The sequence below is a fragment of the Podarcis tiliguerta genome (genome assembly GCF_965153285.1).
Source record: "Podarcis tiliguerta genome assembly, chromosome: 2".
Lineage (NCBI taxonomy): Eukaryota > Metazoa > Chordata > Lepidosauria > Squamata > Lacertidae > Podarcis > Podarcis tiliguerta.
In genome coordinates, this window is record NC_139535.1 from 46,408,493 (window position 1) to 46,427,713 (window position 19,221).

Below are 19,221 nucleotides of genomic sequence, written 5' to 3' on the forward strand. Positions count from 1 at the left end.
GCATGCCCAGTCACCCGGTCTGGCGGGGCCGGGGACGATGCTGAGGCGGTCGCAGTCGCGGCCCAGACAGGCGCTCAAGGGGCGGCGAGCTCAGCGCTAGGCCGGGCCCGGCGCCGCGGAGCTCCCCGCCGCTGTGGAGCTGAGGAGGCCAAAGGAAGCAGCGGCAAGAGGTGCCCCAGCGCCAGTGCCGCCGCCTCCGCCGCTGCCGCCATGCCCGGTCCCCCCGTGGCAGGAGCGCCCCCCGGGCCGGACCCGGAGGAGCGCTACGACTTCCTCTTCAAGCTGGTGCTGATCGGCGACGCCAGCGTGGGCAAGACGTGCCTGGTGCAGCGCTTCAAGACCGGGGCCTTCGCCGAGAGGCAGGGCAGCACCATCGGCGTGGACTTCACCATGAAGAGCCTGGAGATCCAGGGCAAGCGGGTCAAGGTGGGGGTTGGACCGAGTGTGAGAGGAGGGAGGGTGACAAGCAAGAGAGGGGGCTGGCTGGCTGGCCTGCCTCTCGCCACGACCCCCCCCCCGCCCCAGTTTGCAAGGGAAGGGGCTTCTTGCTCCTCCCACCCCCACTAGCCAGGCAGGTAACAGGTGTGGGGGAAGGTGGGCTTAGGTGGCACCAGACCTCTCTGTCCTCCTCCTGACATCCACAGAGGTGCACTGAATTCATTGCCAACAGACTTTGCTGAAGGGTTTGTGCTAGAACTTTACCCTAAACACACTATACTAATTTCAAACAAACAAACTTTGCCCCCCCCCCCCCCGACCAACAGGTAAGGGCATCAGGTGTGGTAGCTGAGAAAGTTTGGACCGTGTGCACTTCGTGCGATAACACACATACAGTGGTACCTTGGTTCTTGAACCTAATCCGTTCCAGAAGTCCATTTGACTTCTGAAATGTTCAAAAACCTTCTGATTGGTGCAGGCGCCCCGGAAACAAAAACTGACAACTGCATCAGACGTTCGGCTTCCGAAAAATGTTTGAAAAGCAGGACACTTCCGGGTTTTCAGTGTTGGGAACCAAGACATTTGAGTACCAATGCGTTTGAGAACTAAGGTACCACTGTACAGAGTTGGATGCACAATGTCTTCCCTGGCCCACACTGCTGGTTGATCTAAAAAGCATACTGCAGGAATGGTTTTAATCCATTTTGTGTCAAGGATGCGCTTCTCAGGTGCTTGCTGCTGTCATATATATATAGTGAATTTTCTTAGGCCACTTCCTATTGTGGCAGAGGGATGTAGAGAACATTGATGCACACCACTTGGGAAACTGCCTATCTGGATGTGCTGCTAGTGCAGATAGTAACTCCTGTTTTGTGCAAAGTCTGATTATTTCAAAATATTTATAGATCAGTTGATTGTACGAAATCCTTAGAGCAGTTTACAACAACAATAAAATCATCAGTAAAAATCAGTTAAAAACAAGTATTTAAAACTTTTTTAAAAAAAATCAACAATAAGATATTAAAACACATGTCAACCTTCTTATGTCTGTATTGGCTTGCCTATATAAAAATGTTTGTAGGAAGCCCCGGAAAGAGTATAGTGAAGGCACCTGCCTCGTGTGAGTAGGCAGGGAGCTCCAAGTGTGGGTGGCTACCACAATGAAAGATCAACTTCTTACAAGTGTTGAACAAGGATTATGTGGCACTTGTAACAGTGCCAGTTCCTCAGAGTGAAGCAATTGAGTGGGCATATAATATTGTAAAAAGGGATATACAATTGGAAAGTGCTATGTACAAAAGTGCTCTGCAAAAAAATGTTCCCTGTGCATTTCAAACCTTATTTGTATACATAACATTGTATGGAAATCCCTTTGGGAATGTTATATACCTTTCTGCAATTGCTTGTGAATTGGAAATACTTCCAAGGTTATTTATGAGGAAGCTCCAGGATAACCTCAGTTGGAGCATACCTAAAGGAAACTTCAAAAGAATGTTACATAAACTGTTCAAAATCACCATCACATCAGTGGCGATAATAAAATGTACAGGATATGGTACACAGTGCTCTAATTGTCAGGGTGTGTTCTGTTATCACCTAGTTAACTTGGTTTTAAGCCATAAAGCTCCCAACAGTCCACGTCACACATCTGTTGAGTCCTGCTAACTACAAAGGCTTGTGCTGTAATACTGTAAGCTTTTTCTTTTCTTTCTTTTTTTCTGTTGCTGCACACAGACTTAGGATCCATAGCCTATGTGTTTGCTGTGTTTACGTACTAATGCTGCACACACAGGGACTGGCAAGTCAGTTTAAACGTGATTTCAGCCTCATGCAACCCTAAGGTTTTGTTTTTGCCTGTCTAATGTCCTTTTAAAATCATGCTAACACAGTACCTTTCTAAAAAATTGACATATCTTTAGGCTATTTGTGCCTCTTATGTTGTTAGACCTCACAGCAAATGCCATTTCCCCCTTTTTGACTGAGAAATGGAAGCTAAAGGATCACACTAAAAACCATTTTTGAATCTCCCTGTCCACAATGTGACATGCACAGTACCTAGAATGCACAGTGCATATAAGTAATAGGAGAGAGCCTCAAATATGTTTGGTGTTATGACTGTATTCTTTTCTTCAGCATCACACCAGGATTTTCTAAGCTGGTTTGGAAAAGTGCTTCAGACGGTGCTAAACAGGTTTAAGAATAGGCTTGCAACAAATGTCAACAGACTTGTCGCGCAACTGCTTTATCATATGACTCATCTTTCTAAAGTGGCTTAGAAAACTGTCCAAAGTACTAGCAAAGTAAATAGAATGCTTTTCCAGATGCCATCTTGGTTTCGAAACAAATAGCAGAGCAATAGTGTTTTCCCAAGGGCAAAAGCTCATTACCATAAACATCACTATGACTGTGCAGTGCAGAGTGCGTTCATACCAGGATTAGAACTCAAGACACTCTTTGCACTCTCAGTACAACTTTATCAGATACAACCTTGGAATATTAACTAACATTGTCAGGCTATAGCGCAGGGATGGGGAAGCTGTGGCCCTTTAGATGTTACTTGACTCCAACTCCTTTCAACCCCAGCCAGTGTGATCAGTAGTCAGGGATTATGGGAAGTGGAACCCACCAACATTTCGAGGGCCACAGCTTCCCTTCTGTGCTGTAGTATGTGTGTGTGTGAGAGAGAGACCTACATGATTTCCTGTGTGGTAGATGTATCTACTTTTAAATATAGGCTGTGTAAGCTGCTGGGGTGGGGGTGAATGAAAAATGTTAATAAACATGGTAGTTTTACTTTACCTTATGTGTTGGAAGAGGATTCCATTAATTAACGCCCCCAAGGTTTATTTTTATTTTTATCTAAATATACATTTATATTTTTAGTCTCTTTTTTCCTTTTCCCCCAGCAAAAAGGCTGTTGAGACATTTTTCCTCTGAGACTGAAGCTTGGTCAAGTTTATATGCCAAACACACACATGAATTGCAAATATTTTCCTTCCTGGGACTCCACCTAGTACCAGGTGTCTCTCTGAAGGGCTCTTGGAGTAGAGCAGTGCCAACTGAAAAGCTAAAGAAGGCTTCTTACATGTGGCATAAAATAAAAATAAATTTCCTGTGATTGGCAGTTACACATTACCGTAGAAGAAACTAGATACACATAGTCTGCTTTTAGATCCCACTAGTAGATGGTACACAGGTTTTTTTGGTATTTTGAACTAATTTTGGATAGTCTTACATTTGAGAAATTCAAATGACATTTCAGACTTCCTTAGCGGTGTTCAGTACTTGGCTTGGTTTAAATGAGCTTTCCCATATGTGGAGCTTTGACCCTCATGTTTCAGGAAGATAAAATGGGACCAATGTCTTATCTGTGTGACTGCTCCTCTCATAAAACCATTGTCAAATGGGAAATTTTTTACAAGTTTGAAAACCTTCCATAAGCTTGAATTTGTGTTCTGAGAAAAATACTGCACGCTGCATTTGCATTCTTGATTACAGGGGTACCATAGTTTTATTTTGTTCAGTAAAAACTAAAGGTATTTATTTTAAGAGGTAAATCAGGATAGTGTTTTTAATTGCAGAAGACTGTGGGGATAGTTGATGTGTTAATTAACCACAATGCATTTCACTCTCACTGAATACATGACACATATAGCACCCCCCAACCTTCCAGAACAGAATGAGGGTGGGAAGTGAATGTGAGAGAGGGAATTGGCAAAATAGTTTGTAGAGTAAAGAAAATAACAAGGAGCAATCCATCCACCTCCCTGTTCTCCCAGGCATCACAGTGATGAGCAGTGCCCCCATTTGCTTTGCAACTACCCCTGAAACCTCCCTGCCTTCCTCCTTCCCACGGCTGTTATCACTAGTATGTTTAAGCTTTGGGGTTACTGCATGGGAAGGGCAGGTTAACGTCCCACTTCATATAGTATTAATCAGGATGGGAGTCATTTCTGTTGTCTTCTCCCACCCCATAATTGCTTTGGTGGGCAAGAGCCTGAAGTGCCTCTCTCCTGTGAGTCACTTTGGAATTCTGACTTGCCAACTTCTATTAGCTGTGCTGGATCATCCAGCTAATGTCTCAAGACTGAGTTTGTGTATGAAACAAAAGAACTGACAAGGGATTTATCCACCTTTTGTCTGGAGACTGGCCAGTGTTGGTTCCCATTTTAGTTTCCTCTTCAGACGTTGAGTGCTAGTGGTTAGGTTCAGGATATGGTTTGGGCATGCGGGAAGAAGGATTTATATTGCTTGCCCAGCAATGTTACAGTCATTATCCAGAAGTGTGGCTGGCACTTATATTATCATGTTCTAGGCAGCAAACCAAATTACTGTGGCCTACTAGCTGTGGAAAGACCTGCATCTTTACAGCAGTAACTTTGTGCTTTGAACTGGGAAAGTGCAGTGTCATCATGAGAAGTACTTCCTTGAGGCAAGTTGAGAGAATACTGTACAAGACTTCTCTGCATCCTCGAAGTCTTTGTTTTATCAACAGATAACTGCAAAAAGCTGTTACTGTGGTAGGAAGGTCAAGGAAGAAGGAGATAGCATTTGCGGATCATTGCAGCTAGTTATCAGATTGCTCCATGTTGACACTTAACTCTCATTCTATTTCACATGCATCTGGCAGGATTTCCTGATCTTGAATGCTAAAATAGATATTTTCGTTCTACCCATGCAAATGCCTGAAGCAATACCCTGACAAGGTTGATTAGTTTGTGGCTTGACACTGGAAAGCTGTGTTCTTATGAACAGCAAATCATGCTGTAGTACAGGCATAGGCAAACTCGGCCCTCCAGATGTTTTGAGACTACAATTCCCATCATCCCTGACCACTGGTCCTGTTAGTGAGGGATGGTGGGAGTTGTAGTCCCAAAACAGTTGGAGGGCCGAGTTTGCCTATGCCTGCTGTAGTAGGTCTATGAAAGCAAACTACAGGGGCTGCTAGTACAATCCCAGATGGTATACAAGATTTGCCCATCAAAGTCAAGTGTGAGCTTGGGGCATCTTTAGTTTTTGTTACTTGACCCTGAAGAGATGTCTGTTCATAAATCTACCACAAATTAGCTATATTAATTGGGAAGAAATTGAATACTTTTCAAATTAGTGTGTACTTTAGTAACTTGCTCACCTTGGCTCAGCACTTGATTTTACAACAAGGAATTTTGAAAAATCCCATGTGGCGCTTATGCAAATATTTTGTAAGGACATTGATTTCTTAATTATTTTATTAAATGAACCTTCTGTAGGGCTATCTGATAATTTGTTTTGTTAAATCTAATCTTTTGTAATGTCCCTAATGCTTTTAATGTCTAAATGAAGCTGTTGGCAGTGGTCATTGGGAGATTTGGGGTGCGGTGTCATCAGTTCACTGATGATACCCATCTCTACTTCTCTGTAACATTTGAATCATTTGAACTATGCAACTATGCAAGCCCAGGATCAGTGGCTGGACCAAGTGGTGGGCTGGAGGAGGGCCAATATTGACAGTAATTGATACTATTAATTGACTGTTTGATAGTAAGATGGAGACAATACACTGTGGGTATTGTGTTATTTGGATAGGGTTGTAGTCCCCCCGAAGCAACAGTTTTGCAGCTGGGGATGCAATCTATCTGTGTCACTAGAGGCCCAGTCCCTCAGTGGCTAGGAGTACCTTTTACCAGCTTCAGTTGGTAAGACAGCCACATCCGTTTCAGAACCAGGGTACCTTGACCACTGTCATTCATTTGCTGGCAACCTCCAGATTGGATTACTGCAATGTGCTCTATATGGGGCTGCCTTCAAGGCTTGTCAAGAAGCTGCAGCTTGTGCAAAGTGAGACAACTTCACTGCTCACTGGGACAGAATATTCCCATCCTATTGCTCTACTCTTGAAGAAATTGTATTAGGTTGCAATTAGCTACCAGCCTAAGCTCAAGGTACTAGTACTGGTGTACAAAAACCCATATAGCTTGTAAGCAGGTTACCTAAAATATTGTTACAAGAAAGGAGATTCCAACTAGACTTCAGGAATAAGATTTTGACAGTAAGAGCTGTTTGACAGTGCAATGGATTTGCTCAGGAGGTGGCGGACTCTCCTTTATTGGACGATTTTAAGCAGAGGTTGGATGGGCATCTGTCATGGATGTGTTAGTTGAGATTCCTGTATTGCAGGGGGGTTGGACTAGATGACCCTGAGGATCCCTTCCAACTCTGCAACTCTAATCTGCAGCTGTTTGAATAGAATGACAGCCCATATGTGTGCAGAGTTTGAAAACACAGTGGCAGATTGAAATGAGATTTCTGATCTGTAGACATGGTCCACATATACCCATTTCTCATCTCATGTTTAAAAATATTATTAAAACAAATTCTCTGCAGGGACATTTCATATGAAATACTTGAAAGTTTCCTATATAGGACATGGTCCACTAATGATGATGATGATAATAATAATAATAATAATAATAATAATAATAATAATAATATTTATACCCCACCCATCTGGCTGGGTTTCCCCAGCAACTCTGGGCGGCTTCCAACAGCATATTAAAATATAATAGTCTATTAAACATTAAAAGCTTCCCTAAACAGGGCTGCCTTCAGATGTCTTCTAAAAGTCTGGTAGTTATTTTTCTCTTGGATATCTGGTGAGAGGGCATTCCACAGGGCGGGTGCCACTACCGAGAAAGCCCTCTGCCTTGTTCCCTGTAACTTGGCTTCTTGCAGCAAGGGAACTGCCAGAAGGCCCTCGGCACCGGACATTAGTATCTGGGCAGAACAATGGGGGTGGAGACGCTCCTTCAGGTATACAGGACCGAGGCCATTTAGGGCTTTAAAGGTCAGCACCAACACTTTGAATTGTGCATGGAAACGTACTGGGAGCCAATGTAGGTCTTTCAATACTGGTGTTATGTGGTCTCGGCGGCCGCTCCCAATCACCAGTCTAGCTGCCGCATTCTGTATTAGTTGTAGTTTCCTGGTCACCATCAAAGGTAGCCCCACGTAGAGCGCATTGCAGTAGTCCAAGCGAGAGATAACTAGAGCATGCACCACTGTGGCGGGACAGTCTGCGGGCAGATAGGGTCTCAGCCTGTGTACCGGATGGAGCTGGTAGACAGCTGCTCTGGACACAGAATTGGCCTGCGCCTCCTTGGACAGCTGTGAGTCCAAAATGACTCTCAGGCTGCGCACCTGGTCCTTCAGGGGCACAGTTACCCCATTCAGGACCAGGGAGTCCTCCATACCTGCCCACCTCCTGTCCCCCCAAAAAGTAATTCTGTCTTGTCAGGATTCAACCTCAATCTGTTAGCCGCCATTCATCCTCCAACCACCTCCAGACACTCACACAGGACCTTCACGGCCTTCACTGGTTCTGATTTGAAAGAGAGGTAGAGCTGGGTATCATCCGCATACTGAAGAACACCCAGTCCAAACCCCCTGATGATCTCTCCCAGCAGCTGCATGTAGATGTTGAAAAGCATAGGGGAGAGGACAGAACCCTGAGACACCCCGCAAGTGACAGCCCGGGGGTCTGAACACTCATCCCCCCCCCACCACTTTCTGAACACTGTCCAGGAGGAAGGAGCAGAACCACTGCATAACAGTTCACCCAGCTCCCAGCCCCTCTAGACGGTCCAGAAGGATGTTATGGTCAGTGTTGTCAAAAACCGCTGAGATATCCAGCGGAACTAGGAAGCAGCTCTCACCATTGTCCCTAGCCCGCCAGAGATCATCAACCAGTGCGACCAAGGCAGTTTCAGTCCCTTGATGAGGCCTGAATCCCGACTGGAAGGGATCCAAACCCATTTCTCTCTCTCTTTAAATTTTCTATTAAAACAAAAAAAACCTGTACACTTCTGTAGTAAATATCTCCCCCCACCCCCATGTTGAGATAAGGCATATCGCCTGAGAAATACAACCAATATCTTGTAAGACCTAACAACTTCTTTATTTTTTTTAGTTGCAGATTTGGGACACAGCTGGTCAAGAACGGTTTCGGACCATCACCCAGAGTTACTATCGAAGTGCCAATGGAGCTATTCTAGCCTATGACATCAGCAAGAGAGGCTCTTTCCAGTCTATTCCTCGCTGGATCGAGGATGTCAGGAAATATGCAGGTTCCAACATAGTACAATTGCTGATTGGTGAGTGTGGGGTATATTTTGGAATGAGCTAGAAATACAAATTGCTATACCTCTACTTAATAGGACCAATAGCAGCCAGTGCAGAGACATTTTCTTTATTTCCTGGATATCTTGGAGATGAAGAGACATATATTTTCAAAGTTTGGAAAGCTTTGGCTTTTGGTTCTTACTGCAGTTCACATTTCCACATCATGCATTTTTGTTTGCTCTTGGGAAAAGCTGGTTTAGGATTCTATAGCCTTTATTCTTTTTCAGATTCAAAAATACATTTTAAAATACTAGGAATTATTTGAGCAAAGCACTATTGAGCCTTCGAGTCCTCTGGGATTTGACTCTTATAGTTTATAATATATGGTAAAGCTCCAACATACTTTAAGCCAGTTCTGTTTTTCTAGAAAAAGAGGAACTCACCATGAATGCCTCCTTTGTTCTCTTATAATGGCAATGACACCCACCTGAGAGGTGCTGGAACTGAGTTCTGCCTGAAAGAAAGCCCTGCTTTAAACTGAATTGCACAAACAACTATAGCTTTTGTCCAATATGCCAAATGTATTTTGTTACAGATATATTTTACTCTTCATTGCAGTTTATATATACAATGTTTGTCTAGAACTGGCACTGTAGGTAGACATTCAGAATCATATTACTTCCAGAGATGAAAGCTGTATTTTAACCACAGTTTAATGTTACATCCTTGGTGGTGAATCTCAACTACAGATTGTTTGAAAAAGCCAGTTTCATGGTTTGAAACTGGCTTGTTTCCACCTTCTCCAGTTAAGCTTTACCACCGTTAGCTGGCTTTGGATGACATGATAAGCTGCAGTTAATAAAAAATGGAAGCGAAAGCTTTCAGTCTTATCCTTGTGGCTGCACCAGAGGAGGGGGTGTTGGGATTTCCATTCCACCCTTGCTGCAGGCATGTGACATGTAACAATCCCACATATCTGCAGCAAGGGTGGAATGGAATTCCCAACACGGAGCAGGAATCCTAACAGGGGATTGGGGAATGCATGAGCCTGGGTGGAGGTTAGACTCATTCTAATCAAGACAAACCATGGTTTATTGTGATGTCCAAACACCGCCAATGAAATACAGAACAAGGAAAATGAACGTTAGTATAGGAATTTATAGTATTTGGGCTACACAAAACCTTTAATTAGACAAAGTAACTATGTTGAAGGTGAATGCTTTCTAAGCATCAAAACAGGATGAAATTTTAAATCCACAATCCAGAGTGCAAAATGTTATAAACCTATAGTGGCTCGGATTTCTTCGTCCTTCCTCCACAGACTTTCTATCAGCTTCTACTTTCACCTGCTCTTTCTCATCTCCAAGATAAGTGGCATCTCACCTCCAGCCTACTTCCTTCACCTGTGCGATTCTGCTGCTTTCCAAGCACCCTTCCACAAGTCACTGCTCTTGTGTCTCTCCCCTCCCTCCCATGGCTGAACACTTTCCCTGACCGTAGGAGATGCATTTACAAAATTAATCTGTAAACAATTCCACTTTCTCCTGCCAGGAAACAAGTCTGACCTAAGTGACCGTCGGGAGGTTCAGCTAGAGGAAGCTCAGAGTCTGGCTGAGCACTATGACATCACCTGTGCCATAGAGACTTCTGCAAAGGACTCCAGCAACGTGGAGGAGGCTTTTGTAAAGATGGCAACAGAGTTAATGATGAGGCACGGAGGCCCCATGTTCAGTGAGCAAAACACAGACAGCATCAAACTTGACAGCAAGGATGTGGAAGGATGGGGGTGTGGTTGCTGATGCAGGTTATGTTATCTCTAACTCTTACTGGAATTACGAGGGTCCCTTATAATTACACACACACACACACACACACACACACACACCGTGCTGCATAACAAAGCAGCAGTATCCTTTTCCTGCAAGCCCAATATTTTTGTAGGTTAGACATTAACTTTTGCAGGATAATTTTCAATATGAAGGGGCTTTCTTTTGTAGATCTAAAAGTTAGCCTTCCATGGCCGTTACTCTGTAGCAGTTTCTACCACCTTCTTTTCAGAGGAACTTGTGCAATTTGAAAGTTAAGTTGCACAGAAGGAAGCCACTGGGATCTCTTTGTATGAAATTGTCTGAACAAGAAATTACTGGGTTACCTGTTGTAAATCCCTGTACATGGGAAGAAGACACTTCTGCTTTTATGTCAGTGAGTCTTAACACTGCCTCTGTTTTTAAACTCTCAGCATTCCAAGAATCAAAGAATCAGAAACCACACAGTGTCATTCAATTTCTCTGCAGGGACGTTTCAAGTATGAAATACTTGAAAGTTTCCTATATAGGACAAATCAGCTAACATTTGTTCAATATGAGGAACCTCCATAGAAGATAGGTTTTTCTAGACATTAAATGTAGCATGTGGCGAGGGTTGATTAATGCTGTGGGTGCAAAGCTAGCTGGACAGATTTTTGGCTCACATTTTTCAGGCAAAGAGAGAAACCAGTATGAGCAGAACTGAACTGAACACATGGGTCACTAATTTATTTTCTTTATTTCCATCTTGGAAGACTTGATCCTAAAAACATTTCATTGAATGGAAGTCCTACTGATTTCAACAGAACCTTCTTGGAACGTAAATGCATTTGAAAATTCATCAGGCTCTCACTTCCAAGTAAATAGGCTTAGGATTGTAATGTCAATATTAAGGTTTGTTCATCATTTATTTTGCACATTTTTATAGCCCCCTTCTTGGAGATAACATTGTGTACCTCTAATATTCAGTGTTATTAATTTCATTTAAAATTCATATTCAGTACCTATGAAAAGATGATGTTTTTGTTTTTTTACCATTTGCTTCTTTAATTGCTGCAGTGCATCAAATCATTTTTATTGAAGCTTAGTTTCAGTTACATATGCTGATCATTAATGTTGCTGCTGGAGTATTTTTTCCATAGGATGTCATCCAGCTAGAGCTTCTTCCTATTTAACTTTAGATATCAAATTTGTGGAGGAAATTGCAAGTCATAAATTATTTAAGGTTGTTTTATTTTTTGTGCCATGAAATCAGCTCCTCGTGAAGTTTGTCTGGGCCAGTTTTGTTAAGAAATTAATAAGTGTCTGTAAACTACACAGTCAGGTATAGGTGATCCCTGCTAATTTTCCTTAAATGTCCACCCATGTTATGGAGCCCCTATAAATCATGAAGCAATTGCTCTCATGTCAGAAATTGGCGCAGGAGCTCCCAACGTGGGACACATTTTGTGAGTTGTAGGATAGCCCTTTTAAATCATTGAGCCTGTTCTCTTGTGGATCCCCCTGCCCCTGCCACTATTAGTCAGTGCCACAGCACGTTCTTTCAAATGGTATCTTTTCGTTTCTGTAAGAGAAGAAAAATCTTCTTCTTTTTTGTAGGTCTGCAATGTATTAATGAAACTATGTGACTCTTTCTGCTCAGCACATTTAACATAAGGAGAGTTTATGTTCGTCTCAGGTTAAAGTTGTGCCTGCAGTTAAGATGTGCAGATGTTGCCCACATTTTTTTCCTCTTTTTAGCACCTTAAAACTGAAATAGGTTGAATAAAGGATTGAAACCAGAGAAAAAAATGCATCAACGGAGGCTAAAGGAAGCTGACTTTCCCACTTGCAGAAGCTGTCTCCACCTGATTTTCAGGGATCTCCTCTTTCCTCTCAGTTTTCTCCCCCCACCCCCGTGATACATCCCACTCCATACAACAGGGACTCGGGCCCGGGCTGTCAGAAGAAAGAGGGGGTGGAAAGTAAACTTTCGGTGCACTTTTCTTTGGATTCAACTCCAAAGTATCTGCAAGCTGTTAAGCCAGCTTTTCAGTGCTTAATGTATTGTACCTATTAAAAGGCCTTCAATTCAGAGCAAAGGACAAAGTCTCTGAAAAGCAGGTCCCTGCACCTGGACACTCAGAGGTCCCTGATTGTGTTAGGAAAATGCATATTGTAAATTCAGATTATAATTCAAAAACATCAATTTATGATTATTTCAATTAGCATTAAAGAGAGAAGACCTGGATAAGTTTGGTATCTTGGATCATTTTTGGAAATTGATATGATTAATCAGAAAATCCACCCATAGCTATAAAAAATATGGCACCTTCTGTCTGTTTTGGTTTTTGTCATACAAAGTAACTGACCGTAAAATTTGTTTAATTAAAAAACTCATCCCACTGTTTCAGATCAAAGATGGACCCAAAATGGGTTCTGTTGTGTTTTTGCTTGCAGTTTTGAGAGCAGTGGCTTTGATTTCAAGTGTGTTAGATATAATAAATAAAGAGGCCTTACTTTCTGTTAGGGATAGTTTTCACAACTACGTTTTACATATCAATGCAGTGTGAGGTGTGACAAAGAAGTTTTGCTTCTAAATAGGACTTCATACCAGGAGACGTCAGGTCCACTGCATCCAGAAATTAAAAAAGCACTGATTGCCCAGCAGTAACTGATCACTGTATTTGGGAGTTACAGAAAACTCCAGTGATTACCTTAACTAATGGTTGGTATCAAACAAATGTTTCTACACTGTGAGTACAGTCCTCTAGGCACTTCGGTTGCATAATTTAAACGAATGGAAGCTGATTAGCAACTGTGCCTAGTGGGCTTGGATCCATCCCCTTTAGGCCAAGCCCTAAACTGATGTGCCTGTGTTGCGCAGGAAAGTTTACATCATAGCCAGGTCTCAAATCAACTGAGTATTGTAAGGGTCTTCTCCAGCTAACTCTTTGATGCTGCCATTACATCTTTAGGATCACTTTGGATGGATTCTGACATGATGGTGCTCCCATGATGATGACGGTGGTGATTTTAGAAATTGATCCTTAAATCTACATTCTGGGTGTGATCTATATAAGATTTCCAGGGTTTAAGTGAACAGGATCCTGTTGGACTCTGTTCACAAGATTGTAGTCACAAGCTCCCAGTTCAAGACATTATTCTGGGACCACCAAATGTTTCAGAATCGACCTGCTGCCTCCGATCTATGCACATTTTATAGCAAGTATGCTGAGAATACACAGAACTCAGCTGTTAATGTTGTCTTGACATTCTGCATTCTGATGTCGCCTGAGAGTGAATGAACAGAATGCAATGGCTCTTTTCCCAGATTGGGTTCCTTGTGAGCCTACTCTTGTAGCCCTTGAATAGCCCTGAATTTGCTACAAGTTGAGTTCTTTCTCCAGGCCAGTCATACAGATAAGATTGTACTGTACTGTAGCTCACCAAACATTGTGAAGGGACTGGCTTTTGTTACAAACAAATGCTTGTTGCTTCTTCACTAACATAGGTAAATCTGAGACCTAACTTTAAAGAGTAATATGAACCTATCTCGTATTTACAGGGTGTTCTGACACCCTTTGGAGCCAGTGCCTAGTAAAAGGGCATGAGCTGTTAACGGAATAGTGCAAGCAACTGGCAGCTGCCAAAGCCACCTGTATCACTGTGGATCTGTGTGTGCTTGCAAGTGTTTTATTGAAAAAGTGGTAATGAGGTTGCAGCAGATGGGGTGGCTAAGGAGCTACTCTGTGTGTGTGGTCCCTCCCTTCCTAGAGTACTTAAACCTGATGCCCTACCAGGAGTTGGTGGAGTTGGTGGCAATGATTACTTGGGAATTGGTGAATGTGTAATAGAGGCTTATCTGTGGTTGGGAAGGCGGGAACAGATATGCATCCATATACAGAGACAACAGTGACCTTGTCTTTTCTCAAGTGGCATGCTAGTTGTCCTAGGGATATCTCCTATGGAAGATGGCAGAATGTACTGCAGGGTAGAATTCAGGATTGTAACCCTAGACTATTGGGTCTGGTTTTTTAATGGGGGAACTTGGTGAGAAAACATTCAAAGCAGTCTCTTATCACTGGAAAGAAACTAAGCACTTTGTTTTTCCTCAGTCTTTTTAGTACAACCAATTGCTGGTTCCCACAAGTTTATTGTGTAGGAAATCTTTTAATCAGATGGAAAATGTATCTCTCAAAAGAAGCTTCCCAGTACAATATAGAAAGAATCACCCATCTTGGACACTGGGAAACAATCAATCTTTGCTACAAATAAATGCATTTTTCTGCCTAGGATTTCTTTTCTTTCCCTCAAGACTCAGGGCTAAGTCACATTTTACTTTAGCAGTGGCAGCGCAGGAGCAGTCTTCTGGTTGTTTTGCCGCTGGCCCAGATCATGTGCATTGGCCCTCAGCTACCATGCAGATGATCTGTGGAGTCTGCCTGGTTCAGTCAGAGGTTACATAAAAATAAGTTGCAAATTGCTTTGCCCTAAATCCAGTTTGTTCTTTCAAAATATTGTACAACTTCCTTAGACGAATGAAGTTGTCTTGTATCATTCAACATTGCTAGATCAGAATAAAACACACTTGCATGCTAAAGACACAAAACAATAGAAGAGGGAAATGCATTTGCCAAAATCAGTTTAGCATAGAATGTAGATGCATAGGCAGATTTCACAGATATCGCTAGAAGCAGCACATAGAGCACACGCAAGATTCTGATGCTGATACTAAATAGATAATCATTTGTACTAAAGACAGTTCTCAATTAGGGTTTGGGTGCTTCAGATGTGCCACATTTGTTACATAGAAAGCATGTTTTGTGGCATATTTTCTGCACAAAAAATGCTGTTACTAAACCTGCCTGGCCAGTTAAGCACATAGGTACCTTTCACAATTGATGGCACCAGACATGCTTTTTACCATTTATAATTGGATTCTTTTTGTAGCAGAGCAAAGTACAAACACTTACTAAAATAGAGTTCTATCTGTGTCCAAATTAACCTGGAAGTCTTTCATTAGAAGGGAGTACATTAAATGTGTGATTATGTAGCCTGTGAGGAGAGTTTATGGCCTAAATCTTTGAAAACTATTTCCTGGTAGTTGGAACATAATCTAGACTTTTAAAGAGTAGCTCATAGTTTTGAAAACTTTTCTGTTTATAGCAATAGCTATCCGCCTTAAAATATTATTATTTGTAGTTGTTCTGCCCCCTCCTTCCTTTACTGGCTTGCAAGATTAAATATAAATTTTGCTATACAACATGGAAAATAAAGTTTATAAGTACTGTGGATTTCACCATTTTTATAAGCATAGTACTTGTCCACAAAAATATTTTCCAAATGTCATAGCTTTTTTTTTTTTAGATGCCCGCCTTACTAACCTATTGGCAATTTCCATCTTAATGCATAATCTATGCAAATATTTGTTAATCGAATATGTGAATTTAGTACAGTGCCTTCCTTTTGTGTTTTTTCAAAACATCTGAGATTAGGTGATGTTGGACATATATATAGATATTTGCACCTAGTTATGTTTATCATTGACCCAGTACGAGATTGGATTATACTTTATTAGACACAAAGGTCTCCAAGTGACTTACAATACATTTAAAAGCAAAAGGCTAGATTCAACTAACTGGTCCCACCAGTGGAAGCCCACAAAAGGGCTTTCCCCTGCCTCCTCCCTGTGCCCTCTCAGTTTGCCCTGTGGGGGTTGGGAGAACCCCCAGGACGGTGTCTGGGGAGAGAAGAGGGGAAATTGTTCCACTGGGCAAGCAGAAATGCTTGTGCTGACAAACATTTGTACCGGCGCGCTAACAGAATGTACGTGGCAGCAAATATCGGTCACCATAGTAGGTAATACATCACACATACAATCAATCATCCAGCCAGAGTGACTTCGTATATTACCTAAAAGTGTAGGAAGAGACGTCACACTTTTTGCTCTTTTCACTAACTCTGTAATGTTGAAGGAGGAACTCGCACACATTTCTCATAGAAAGAGGAGGTGGAGGAATTGGCAGAGCTGTTCCTACTTTCTCTTCTATTCTCTTCTCTTTTTCAAATGTGCGAAGTCACCCTAGTGGTCTAAATAAATACAATCTTTGCTTCAAAACAAAACGGTGAGTCATACTAGATAAAGCTCCAGTTTCTCTGAATCCTCTTTCCCTACTTTTAAAACCGATCATCCAGGCAGCGACAGCAGAAGTAAATGCCTTCTGCCTTGCTCTCACATCTGTGTTTGCTTTCCTTTCCATCCCTCTTCCTGCTCCTCCCTGACGTTTTTCTGGCCCTGTTACGGTCATGGCTCTGCTTTGTGCTTTTATTCTCAACTTTTAAAATAAACAGGGAGGTGGCAGCATCAGAATTAAGGACTTGGTGACGGCAACTTTTGAATTGCTCAGATGGGCAGAGCTGTCAGAAGTGTGGAAAACCTGGAACTTGAGAAGTGTAAGGAAAACATGTGGGGTATTATGGGTGTGATTTAGTGGATGAAAACTTCCCCCTTGGTCCCAAATTTGGGTGCCAGGAAATAGCATGGAATGGGACCTCTCTGTATTTAGGACCAGTGTGTAAGCTCTCTACCTCACTGCACGGCGATCCCGAATCCCTTCTAATTTGTACAACTGGGAAATAAATTTACAGGGTATAGTAAATAGACAATCTGGAATGGTTTGATACTATGGTTGCCTATGGTGCTTATACACTATCTTATCTGCTTTGATTGTATTTTGAGAAAATAAAAAGTGCATGAGCGAGACACGTGCATGCTCTTAATATATTGCTGTTGGTCACAGTCCTCTTATTGTGATGCTAATAATTTTGCAGTTTATGAAATCTGGTTGCTTGTACTGTGGTATACAAAACTGTAGGGAAGTTTTTGTTTTTAAGCTCTCTGCCTGGGGCGGGGAGCGGGGAGCGGACGTTTGAGAGATTCTGAAGCTTTAGAGAACTATTCCCTACCTTCCCAAAATTTTAGATCTCACAAGAAAGACATGCATGCATGTCCAGCCTTCCATACACAGTTTTACTTCCTTGGGACCCACCTGCAAATTAGCTCTATTTGTGCAGCTGCATTGTGATGTGTGTTCTCCTGTCCCCATCCATAGTGATACAAGAGATGTAATAGAAGAACATAGTGCCCCAATCTGCCTAAGATTACAATCCTACACATGTGTACTGGGGGAGTAAGTACCATAGAAATCAATTGACCCTACTAAGTACACATGATTGGGATTGTTTTTTATAGCCAGGGGGAAATAAGTGATATGTATTGGGCCACAGCTCTTTAAGTCCTGCTGAGATTAATGGAATTTAAGGACAACTTCTTCTATACTGAAATTGCATATCTTTATGAGAGCAGGTTAATCCAAATACTATTTCTAGTTTAGTTTATATACACCGACTAAAATAACTTACAATGATTTGGGCAGTAGTAGGGAAGGACAAGTTAAACCTTTTCTTTCTCCCATCTCTGCTCAGAAGCATGCCATTCCTGCAGCTGTTTGCCCATCCATGGGGGCAGATACAGAGGTGTGTCAATACCTATTAAGTGCAGCGAAATTTGTCTTGTGTGCGTGTGTCTATCACACTTAGTTGCTGTTGGCAACTAAGCCTGACCATCAGGTCATAGTCTAATGGTAGAATCTGTAGAAAGATAGCACAAGGCTATAAATTCAGGTATTGGGGGTGGGGGTGGAAATGCAAGTCTGCAATTGTGGTGTTGGCACAGTCTGGAATGTGACAGAGATAATGCCTGCACTACTTTTGAAAGTGGTTTTTAGGGAAATATTTAGTGATGAATACTGACACGGTCTTTGGAGGTTCCTCATGTGCTCTGTGTTGTCAGTGGCATTTCCTCTTCTGTAATAGTGCCTCAGATGTTGGTGTGTGGTTAAAAAAAATAAATCTCATGTCCCAGGGACATGCAGCTTCCACTAGCCATAAAAAAGGCCTGGCTTACATTCATAGTGGGGAGAAAGTTCTGATTCATATTGAATTCATTCACTTCATTCCAAAAACGACTTTAAAAGGTTTGAAGAACTCCGGTGTAAACTGAAGTGTTCTGCATTTTTTAATAAGTTTTATTGCTTGTAATAATCAAGGTTTCTGGGAACAGGCCTAGAGCCCATCTTTCTGATCACCGGCAACTGTCTTGCTTTTCCTAGCACAGTGTTTACCAGGTGGGGTGGAATGCAAGATGGCAAGGGAACAAAGCTTGCATACAATAGTCAATTTTGACGTTTTACTGTCACCTATTTATGAATTTATAAGAAAAAGAAGTTTATTTTTAAAAACTATGAAACCTACTTTTTTTGTAAATTTTAGCAAAGTCTGTAGCAAATGCATTGTAATGTGTATAATAAAAATGAGCGTTTGGCTAATTTGTGTGTGTGTGTTTTTCATTAACTGCATATAACCACAGTGTCACTATTCACTCAGCACCTAAAGCAAAATAGGTATTGAACAGAAACAGCAGATTTGCTCCCCCTCCCCCAGAAAAGTAGTTTTCTCAATTTTCACCCCAACTTTAAGCTCACCAGAAGGAGCTTAAATGGAGATCTTGTAAACGCAGTGCAGCTGCTGACACTTCTGTACCTCTTTGGCACACAGGGTTCAAGCTTCATTGAACTGACATGTTCTCTTCCCATTTGCTTGGCTGAATATTCCAACGACTTAACCCTATTTTACATCTGTAACAGAGAAGTGGAAATGAGATGGTAGAGAGGACTGTACTTTTTCATTGTAAGGAACTGTTTGTATTTTTAAGACTTAAGAACCTTCTCCTCAAGGTGCTACATTTTGGAAGGGGGACACCCCACAATTGTAACCTGAGTGCTGAGTGCTCATTCTTCAGCAGGTGTAGATCAGATCTTAAGGGCAATTGGGAAAAGGA

At 42.0% G+C, this 19,221-nt stretch overlaps 1 protein-coding gene across 1 annotated transcript; it reads left to right on the forward strand.

The window, feature by feature from the left end:
- The first annotated feature begins 8 nt into the window (after positions 1 to 8).
- Positions 9 to 18,709, forward strand: RAB43 (RAB43, member RAS oncogene family). Its single transcript, XM_083421798.1, has 3 exons — positions 9 to 426; positions 8,384 to 8,567; positions 10,087 to 18,709. The coding sequence occupies exons 1-3, from the start codon at positions 211 to 213 to the stop codon at positions 10,332 to 10,334; spliced, it is 648 nt and encodes a 215-aa protein (XP_083277924.1). The 5' UTR covers positions 9 to 210; the 3' UTR covers positions 10,335 to 18,709.
- The last annotated feature ends 512 nt before the right edge of the window (positions 18,710 to 19,221 follow it).